The 10,967-nt window shown below is 49.7% G+C and overlaps 1 protein-coding gene across 1 annotated transcript; it reads left to right on the top strand.

Annotated features, from left to right (window-relative positions):
* Nucleotides 1-1,339, top strand: B0T23DRAFT_411048 (uncharacterized protein; the record flags this gene model as incomplete). Its single annotated transcript, XM_062839425.1, has 4 exons — nucleotides 1-110; nucleotides 167-446; nucleotides 1,005-1,183; nucleotides 1,246-1,339. The coding sequence occupies 4 exons, from the start codon at nucleotides 1-3 to the stop codon at nucleotides 1,280-1,282; spliced, it is 606 nt and encodes a 201-aa protein (XP_062695996.1). The 3' UTR covers nucleotides 1,283-1,339.
* Between the last annotated feature and the right edge of the window lie 9,628 nt (nucleotides 1,340-10,967).

The following is a 10,967-nucleotide window of genomic DNA, read 5'->3' as shown; positions in this document are numbered from 1 at the left end:
ATGACGCATGCAGAACTGGATCATCGTCGCTCATTGCCTCTTTGGGCAGAAAGAGATTCAGCTCTCCTATTCGTCCACTCGGTCCTTCGAGATGAGCCAAATAACATCTTGTACACCTTGATGGTCACCTCGCGTCAAGGAAATCGCTCGCTGACCAGGACGACAGCGCTCACTGGTTCAAAAACATTGATTGTGCATGTTCAGGCGCAATCTTGAGATGTTTTCTCCTGGGGCGCTGGAGGAAAAAAGCGGAGAGGATCGGAGGAAGTCGTAAAGGCGAACGGGTGTCTCCTTGCTACGAGATGCGGCCAGGAGTCAGTGACCTCAACGTTCCGTTACCGCTATCCTATGTCCCAGTCCAAAAGACGAAAGGTATGCCTCGAAGGCTGCAAGAAGAATTCCAAAACGGCACGGAGAAGACCGAGATGATGCTGGGAGGGTTGAATGTCTGGCAGTTATGCCCCATGCTCCTCTCGAAAGCTGGTGTAGCCCGTTTTGGGACCCTAAAGCTCACTACGGTCCATTAATCAAGGGAAGTCAATCCCCCCCCCCTCCCCCCCAAAAAAAAAAAAATAAAAAATAAAAAAAAAATTCTCGCAGCTATTACACTACCCTTCAGTAAAGGCAAGGGCGCGACTACGGTTGTCCTTGTCTGTAGAGGTTAGGATCTGTATGTATAGACACCGTCTCGGGGGGCTCGCCCTTCCCTATTAGGACAACCGAGTATGGTTTACTAGGGGGGCTCGTCAGTGGCAGCTGGGCAGGTCGCCGATGTTTGATGGCGTTCCGCTGGTGCGTGCAAATAGGGGAGCCGGGAAGACGTCCATGGTGGGTATTTTGCTAACCAGGGGGGGAACCAGAACAGGAGACAATAGAGTGTTGGAACCCATCTTCCTGGTCATCGATGTCAAGAGCGAGGCTGAGTAAGGAGCTGCAGCCACATCCGCACGAGGTACAGAACCATATCGAGAAAACCCTGAATGTCTATTTTCGCAATGATGCAGCCCTTTTTCTCGGCTTCACATGGTAACCCAGATATTGGTGTAAATAGCCCTCTTTGCGGATGGAACTATCAACGGCTCGCGTTTGATCGTCGTTCCTACGGATCTCTTAAACGTGGCAACGACGCTGATCGCACGAAGCCATTCGACACGCTCATGGCGAACATTTGTACTAGGAGAGGGTCTATCCAACTCCCTGGGAACTACACCACACTATTTACGCACATGGAGGTTGTTTTTTAAGATTCCCGAGGACAAGATACAGCGACGATCGCCCCTGAGAAAAGATGACTGGCAGCAGGACACAAGAGCGTCGGCTAGTGTGCCCCCAATTTGCCAAAAAAAAAAAAAAAAAAAAAATAGCGAGAACGGCCTGGACGAAGGACCAACGATCTATGGTAGGTGCCTGAACTATACGAAGTGGGTAAGTAAATTCCTCAGCTCAGGTACCTCTACCTATTACTTACCGCCCGCATATCAGTAGTGGATGGCATCGGGGACGATAGAGTGACATTCGGCGATGTTACATTGACCAAGTGAGTGAGGATGGGAAATTGATTGAACAAGATTAACTGGGGAAACTCTCCCCGCGGGACAAAAGCACATCCAACCATTTTAAGAAGAGGGATGGCGGGCACACGATGGACTGCGAAAAGAATGGGTGCCAAAGACAAAGAACCCAACTCTCTAAGACCCTCGACACGGTGTTGCCAGCTGGGAATACACACTCGCGAGAAATTACTCCTTGGAACGCGAGGATGGTGAAGTTGCCTTGATCCATAACGAGATTCGGTCCAAATACCAGCGAAGGATTCGGTCATGGGTTCTGCCGAGGACGGACACTGGACAAAACCAAATTTTGGCAGAGGCACAGCCAGGATCGACAAGGGTGTGTTACAGATCAGACAAGGGTTCCCGAAGAGGGCAGGCTCGATGGAAACCCTTGCGCCAAAGGGTCAAAGACGACAGACTGCCCGTGTTCGCGACAGGCGACATCCCTCCTTCTCAACGACATCAAAAGTTGCCTCTGTTAGCAGCTTATCTTAACATCGTATGGATGCCAGACCGTTGATGTCATGCTCCAAACAGCAGCACAAGCAGCAACTCCGCTGCCGGCATCTGGACGCGTATGCAATGCATAGCTATCTAACAATGACCCAAATCTCGTCGCCAGCCATGATGACTTTGTCCTTCCGAACCTCCCGTACCAGCAACCGCAGTACACTATGTACATGTCGGGATTTGGCATCTGGCGTCCCCAAAAGACCCCGGCGCTCCCTGGACAGAGCAAATGATCACTCTCGTTTAATTAGATGGATAAAATGGAGAGGAACGGCGCCGTGGGGCAGCGTCCATCGGCGAATTCACAACGGCTCCATACCCCCGTCAGCGCTACGGAATACCCAATCTGGGCAATCCCCAAGGACCCAAGAGATCCTAGAACTCCAGAATACCACCGTTTTCTAGGAAGCGAATTGCGACCCAAGCGAACCATCACTACAGTACAAGCTCACCCACCCACCATCCAAGCTATACTCGGAGGATCATCTACCCCATAGTGCTTGTGCTTGTCGTGTGGAGTTGGAAGATGATGTTCGATGTGTGAGGATACCTACCTACCTCTCGAATGTGCTGCTTTTATCTCACAGACCCCGTTGTTGACGCATCCTTCACATCCTTAATCTGGCCTGGGACCCTCGTGATATCTTGGTAATTTCTCCAGACTTCAGGTTTCAGTGGGAGATCAGCACTGCTCGCTGACGTTGACATCTGTCAAAATTACAACACCGACGTCCACACAGCCGCCTAAGCCCCGAGATCGGCCAAGCTGTCAAGTGTGTGTTTCGAGCTCCCCTGAATCCCGATTGCATACGGTACGTAACGCAGGAGGGCAACAACTGCCGGCGGCAGACATCTCTCTGTTGTGCGCTACCCGCTCGCTTTCGCCGCGTTGAATGGAAACGTGCGAATAAATTGAAAAGCCCCATACAGGTTTCAGCGGACAGCAGAACGGCTGCAACGCCAACAAGTTACCTTTGAAATAGATAACAAGCAGCGGACTGTTTCCCAAATCATCTTGTACAGTACCCCAAAAATCGGAATCTGGAGTAACGGTTGCGGTAGTTGGGCCCAGTATCCACCAAATCTCCCTCGCGTCCATCTTGGCAGCCACTAGTGCTAGGATCGCTGCAGAGAAGAAAAGAGCTTTTGCGGCGACACCATTATCATTGACTACAGTAGCAGTTGACGGCTTCTTGATGCAGTTTGGCGGTCAATCCAACTTGACGGTCAAAGGTATCGTCACACAAATTGAAGCCTCATTCGAAACGGAGGGTGCCATCACCGGCTGTTGATGCGACGGCAGAATCACAGCCGCTTTCCTGTTGAGCCTTCGACAAGAATGCCAAATGCCTGCTGACTAGTCTAGAGTCCCACAGCCGACGACGTGCAGACGATTTACGGGGTACATCCGCCAAACACTGATAATCGGTACAGTGCAACGGCGCGGTTTGCGGCGCCAGGAAGCCTGTCTTCACCGTCTTCACTCAGCCTTTGTCAAACCCCTTCGAGGCACCACCATAGGACGCCATGAAGCGCCACGGCTAAAGAAGACGGCTCAGATTCGGCCCTTCCTATTCAACAAGATGAACACTGCAAGCCCAATGACGCCGCTGTTCAAGGAACAATGAATGACCTTGGCTTGTTGGCTGTCGCATCCAGGCACGTTCTGCCCTCTTCTGTATCGCGATATGCAATGCATCATCAGATCAGGTCAACAACAAGTCCTGCATTGGTCTAGGTTAGTCCATACGACAAGACTGCGGCAGCTCACTGCAGCAACACGAAAGTGATCTGCCGTTCCCCAACTTGACAAGGCCCCAACACTGCCTTGGATATGCTTGGTAGCCGTTTGCCGCGCAACTACCAAGGAAGAAACCCCAGGAAACGAGGAACGAGAGATGGTGTCTAAACGGGTAGTGATGTTTGCCGCATCGTGATCGACAATGCCTAGCGCATCTGTCAGATCTGTCTGTCGTGCATCACTTGAAAGTAGATTCATCCTTACGGTTGGAGATCGCTCTGCGCCAAGTTCAAAATAGTCTTTGACCCTTTCCCTCGTCATGGCACAAAGTGAAATCGATGGGTTTGCCAGTTTGTCCAAGTTTCAGTTGCTAACTTTGGCTTGCCCAATTTGCTTGCTTCCTCTGCTCTTTCCTGCCCATAGAGCTATTCTTTTTTGAGAAGTTTCAATTTTTCCAATGGTAGGTATGTATTGCCCCGCCAAAAGCAAAGCGCCCTGTAGGGCCTCGATCTTCTGTGGGAAGGGGGTGGCTTCAATATAGCTTAGAGGAGTCCCCTATCCAGCCAATGCCGCCATCTTGACTCGTCATTATTGATACATGTCTAAATCCGTCCGCCCGCCGTTCGAAGATGCAACCAATCCGAAAGAGAGGGATAGATATGAAAGACGCCGGCAAGAGGAAGGCATAAGAAACAGTCAAGACCAAAAGTACCAAAGCAAGATCTATGCAGAGCATGGAGCATTCAAAAAAAACAAAAAATCTCATTCATGAGTACGACTGTGGGCTTACTACCGGCTGACTAAGTCAACATGAACACTAAGAGAAACACTGTCGTCGAAAGTTTGACACAGTTCCGAGTTCATGCATTCATGCATCGGACGAACCTTCAATGGTGCAAACTGTTTCCATTTGGGATAATCGCAGTCAGCGTTGCATCCCTGGCGAGCGAACTAGGAGCCCCAGCACAACGTCCTTCTTCATGAAAGGGATCACAACAAGACATGCCTGAGCTGCTGTCCGTAACGTTCCCTTCAGTCTCGATTTTGCGAAAGCGCGGTGGGAGGCGGGTCCGGTTCTAACTACAGGCATGTCGTGATATTGACCGACGGCTGCTGCACATGTTCATTTACTCTGTTGTGATGCGCCACCCCAGGCCAACCCTTCCTTCTACTTGACGTTGTCAGGGATCTTTTTTCTGCTGGTCAACAAATTCAAATTCACCTGATCCAGGGGCGTCGACAAGGCGTCCCTTACCCCTGGTCAGTGATCGACATAACCTCAGCACGCCCCTTGGGACATGATAGATCATCCCTGGGTTCCCTAATACCTAGCACCAGGGAATCACCTCAATTGTGTTCAATGCTTTTTATTTTCTTTATGCTTGTCGCTGCATCGAGTTGATATCGGCCGGCCGCTTGGCAAGTCTGCAAATTACCGAGCCACTGCTGTTGTGGACGAAAGAACAAATGTTGGGCGTTGTGGCTTGCATTTCGTTGTCGCCATATTTTCCCGCCCCTGGCCCTCCCTCCCCGTATTCCCTTTATCATGCGAAGCTTCTTTACACTCCACTTTTGCATTTCCTGGGGAATGGTACGTACCGTACCACCTTGCTCGCAAACAATGGGACATTGTCTCTTTTTCTTGCCCCTTTATACCTCGTGGCAGTCTGGTCGTGATCGACAACCCCGCCGAATGGCCGGTTGCAATGGGACAAACCCCTAACCACAGGCTTCACATCGTAAGGTATTGAAGCAAAAGCTAGTACACTACACTCCCACAGCCAAAAGCCCAGCGACGAAAGAGAAGTAAAATGGAGGACAGCCCTCCTTGGAATGTCCTCCAAGACATATCGTCCCGCTAATTCTCAAACATATCACGGTTCGGCATTCGCGGCCCCATGCACTGGGCAGGGGTAGTCCTTTAACGCTCGAGAAATGGTCAAAGACGAGGCCAGCCAGCGCCCAATGTTCCCCATCACACAACACACAAGTCCAGAGGCGCTTCACAAAACTCCGCAAGGCTGTCACCAAGCTTCTCGGCACGACAAGAAAGGAAGGTCCATAAACAGAGATCCAGTAGTGCCGGTCCACGATCAGTCACCGCACGCAACTCCATAGTCCACGCAGTACACTAGACTACATCCTAGCTGCTCCAGGGCGCCGGAAACCCTCGTGCTTCCCATTCTCCCCCGATCGACACACCCCCATCATCGGGTACATAGCATAGAGGCGGCAGACATGTAGTATAAGGCGGTAATAAAGAGCGGTGTGAGTGGACAATACACACTAGGTACACTAGAGTCTAGAGTGCTTTCAGCGTCTCGCCAGTGAGACCTGCTCCCCTCTTTTTTTTTTCCCCTAGCAAATGCCGTGCCTCGTTGGTGGCCTTTCAAAGATGAAGCTTCTGTAAGATGAAAGTGAGTGAGTCGAGGTTTTGGGAGGCTATCTGCTATCATCCAGATCGTTCAGGGCCCAGGGCCAAAAGTCGATATTGCAGTTGCAGGTATTTCCACCTTGGAAGCGGACCTGTCTGTAGGTATCCACTACGGCTTTTATCGGCAGTGAACTTTTACCAATCTATGTAGCGGTTCACTAGGCTCAGCCTGGTAAGAGTCATGTGATGGTATCAGGTATCCAGGCCCTCGATGTTTTGATTTTTTTTTCTTCGTCTGTTTTTTCTTTTGTTTTTTGTTCCAGTCTGTCCAGGGCATGGAGCCCTGTTTCGAAATCTGCTGGACAATAGGGTCTCCGCTGGAGACAATTCACAAGCTGCTTGTCAAGATAAAAAAAAAAAAAAGATAAAAAAAAATAAGAAACTGCCATGAGGATGTCTAAGTGTACACTACTGCTCGCATATGGTAGGTCTGCATCTTCTCTCTGCACCAAGCATACCGCCTGAGAAGGTGAAAGAAATGTCGGCTGGGAGAGTCCGAGAGAGGTGCATGTACATCGCGTACGTGTGTACTAACTTCCAATTTCCATTGGTAGGTGAAGTAGGCTCGGTAGGAACTGCGGGAAACTACACTATAAAACCACAAAATGACAAAGATCCTATCGGTACAGAGACCCCCAGTCCTCATCAGGCGCACATGCAATCGAATTGCAACCCGCCAAACTCACAACCGACCACTCCTTTTCGCTCCTTTTGGGCATCCACCCACCCTACCGGTACTTGAGGGACCCGGGGCGACCAAGGGGATTCAAGGGGACCCGTCAACCTTACGTCGATATCATACGATAATTGTCCACCCCCAACCGCCTCCCGCTCTGCGCATCGCTGCGCGCCCGCAAGCCGGGCTCCCTTCCTGCATTACGTCTAGGCTGTATAAGGTTTAGTTCCCCTTGGTTAGCGTCCTCTTGGGAGTGGGTTAGCTCAGTCTGTTAAGTAGCTTAGTTGGGCTTGCTGCTGTGTGACTTGCTGCAGGATCAACATGTCTCGATCTTACATCCACCACTCACAACCAAAATCGGAGTTTGCTCGGTACCGTGACACTAGTGGAAATGTTATAACGGGAGTCAACCTCCGGAGTTGAGTACATACCTACGCTGAGGTGTGTACACTACCTGATGATCTGTGCGGCTCAGTCGCATGAAGCTGGCGAGTATGGTAGAGAATAGCAGCGTACGTAGGAACTAGCAACTAACTTGGCCATTCCATGTTTCTTTACTTGGCTCTATCACCATGAGCTACTACTACAATGCCACTCCCAGGTAACCATCCAACTGAGTTGTTGGCTAAAGTAGGCTTTATCATCAGGTGAATGTTGTAATCTACCTACCGTCGTCAGCGTCATCTATTACCATTTTTGCCCCTCAGTAGCCGGCGCAAAGGTCAAGGAAATGTGAGTGTAAAGTCAAGTAAAGCGGCCATTTCAAGTTCGTATTGGAGGTTTTTTTTTTTTTGTTTTTTTTTGTTTTTTTTTTTTTTTTTTCTTTTCTTTCAACCACTCTCTTAACGTGCAGGGTCTGCAGCTGCACTCTGCAGCATTAAGGCAGCATTGAAGCATACCAAGACTTTCATAACGGCTGTCTTACTGCGTTGTAATCGGTACCTACTTATATAGAGCCAAACCTACATAGTGCCCTCGTACTCGTTTTCCTCCCTGTACCTAGTATCTTGTTTTCCATCACGGCATATGCACTGTGCAATACTGTGGAGCTCAGAGGGTAGGTACCATCAATTGGCAATAGCCTTGATCATTGGGGGTTAAAAAAAAAAAAGAAAGAGAGAAAAAAAAAGTCGAACGCTCGACGAGCGCAGTACGGCCGTATCTACCTTTAAGCATGTTTACTGCGGGCCGAATGATGCAAATCTGGATACATATCTTTAACCTTTCAACGCAAAATAGAACAAGCCTTGAGTGAGTTGGCCAGCAACATGAACCGGGGGGGCACTACCAAGAAGCAAGATAGAGGTACATATCCCGTGTATACCAATGTGGTCAGCAACACAGCTGGGGAGGTATCTTCCATGTACAAGAGGGAAGGCAGCGAGTCCAGTCACTTCACAAGGCCTCGAGGCTGTACGGCGACAGGCGGTCGATATCATCGGGCGTGAGTGTGCGCATAGAGTTTCGTATCATTGAAGTCTGCGTATCTGTTTAACCAACTATCCCTCAAACTTGCTACAATTTTCCCATCCTGCTGCGTAGGTGCCTTTTGTTACTTACCTCTACTCGATCACCCCTTGGGGAACTTGACTAGGAAACTACAATGCAGTTGAATATGCGTCTGTTAAGTAATGATTCATTCTACATACTTACATACATGATACCTGCCCTATCGATGGATGTAGATGTCAACCTATGCGACTTGTCGGTACTGCAGTTGGTTACATGGCCACAGGCTGTCAGCTTGTGCTTGATCACACATCCGCACATCTCCATATGGCCGCCGCCTATCTACTAGATATCTACCACCTCTTCAGATGGAGGTAAGTTTCCCCGTCAAGAAAGTTATGTGTCAAAAGAGGAAGGAGGAAAGCGAGGGACGGCTGATAGAAGGCTCGGGAGGCTGGAAGGGGCCGTCGCCACTGCTTACATGTACTACACTGTAGATGAAAGACACAGAGAGCAAAGAAAACAAAACTAGAGCTGTGTTGATCTTTGGCCGGATCGGATGAACTTGGACGGTATTGTGGGTAGATGGTACGTCGTTATCCGTTTGATACTGAGGCATAAGTATCCATCAGAATATGGCAGCCGTCGTCTACATAAGCTCGAGCTCGGGAATGGTGATAAAAAAAAAAGGCCATTTACATGCAGCGACGATACCGAGTGAACAGTGAGGACTGAAGAGCGACTGGACCAGACTCCTGTGTTGAGGAAAGAAAAGATAGGTACACCACAGTTCATCGCGGAACTTGAACTCCAAGGAGACCTCGTTGTTATTAGGAAAAGGGGGCTATTTCTGAAAGCGTGCTCGTCTAGGCATTTCCACAGACCACATGATTTGCGATGAGAGTACCTCTAGGTACAGAAATACCTATTACCTGCGTGGCACCTTCATAAAGCTTGAAACTCCCAGCTTTTCTATGACACTGCACTGAGTGTTGCAAGTATCAGTGGTAAGTATCCAGATCGAACCCCGCCTGAGGGCATGTACTACGCACATACTGACCTTAAGGTACCTCTACCTACCTATGTACAGTACTGGCTGGGTAAATAGAACAACCTCAGTGAATGACGCCGCGTGGCCATGAAGAGAACATTCTGATCACTCCGCCATTCCCGGGACACAATGGCACATGAAAGCCAGTAATGAGGTCTGATGTCATCTAAATGGCTTCGTTTGATCATCAACGGCGGGAAGTAAACAAATAGCGTCCAAAATTAGGACCGAAGCATACACCTACCTCCAAGCACCTCTAGCTCAGGTATTAAGTGTCAGTTGTTCGACCACGGCGTTTCGTGCCCGACTGCAGTGGACGCCTTTTGCGCCCCCACTCCCGAGCTGCCTGAGTGAGACGAAGGAGGACTGAGAAGCCACGGTATGGCAGCAAGGTACCTCTACCACTGCACTCACTCAGGCAACTTGAACCTGAAGACTGAATAGAAGGGGCCAGAGTAAGTAGCCCACTGCCAGGGATCGGAATGGAAAGGAAGTACCTTGGATCAAAAACTGTTAGAGAGGGTAGTAGAGGGATCAAATTATGTATGGAAAAGTTTCCCGATAAGTACTAACAGATGATGAGGCTGGGTACTCCCAGTTTCTGGGCAGTTGCCGGGCGGGTGGGAAGGCACAAGCGTTGCAGGGCAAGAACGGTTGCTCGAAGGTTTGAAGCTCACGGCGGTCCTGGGATACTAGTGTAATTCGTGTGTAGTACAGTAATCTGGTGCAGTGGTGGTTGGAGGAAGTCGCGATGCTCTCACGACAGGAGCTGAGCGGGAGCTTGGCGGTCGGTCAAATTCCCGGCCAAGGGGGCAAGAGCTGACCTGATATTCAGAACTGAACCTGAGAGACAGAAGTTAAGGAGGAGACGGAAGACCTGACGCGATTGTATAAGGGGAGAGTACCTACCACCTACTTATCTAAATGAACAGTCCCCGTGATGGACTGCGAACACAACCAAAGGATCATTGACTGGCGGGCTGCCCAGGACCATGAACTTCAAAAGCAAGAGCCTGGCTCAAGAACCTGAGGAAGACAGGGGAGCGGCCTGCATGGTTGGCAAGAGCAAAAAACAACTGATGCCACTGTAGTGCTCACTGCTTCGAGAGGGTCAGAACAGGTCGACCACGAGTGTTTCCTCCGTCGCCAAAAGAGCAGTGAGTCGAATGCATTCACTGCACCTCGCTGCCAAAACCGTCGGCCCAAATTCAAACCAAAGCTAGTGGGCCACAGCAACAGATTATGGGACAATGAAGGACAGTTTCTGCTTTCAAATTACGGAGTGTCTTGTCAGTCCGCAATGATGTGGCTACCTCTAGGCAATGTGCAACGCCAACAGGCAAGCGAGATTCTTTTGCACCGCTTCGACGGAATCCTCGTAGAAACAAACTACCTACCTTTTACCGGTCGTAAAAGTACCGCAAGCAACAGTGGATGAAAAAGACAATCACAACAAGAAGATGAGGAGAGCAAGAAGCTCTGACAACTAGTTTGTCAAATTGAACTACATGAAAAAAAAAGTTGAAAAAAGGAAAGTCTTGCGACGGGAATTG

Source organism: Neurospora hispaniola, assembly GCF_033458365.1.
Source record: "Neurospora hispaniola strain FGSC 10403 chromosome Unknown B0T23scaffold_2, whole genome shotgun sequence".
Lineage (NCBI taxonomy): Eukaryota > Fungi > Ascomycota > Sordariomycetes > Sordariales > Sordariaceae > Neurospora > Neurospora hispaniola.
Note: the sequence above shows the minus strand (reverse complement) of the source record. Positions and strands in the feature narration are given on the sequence as shown.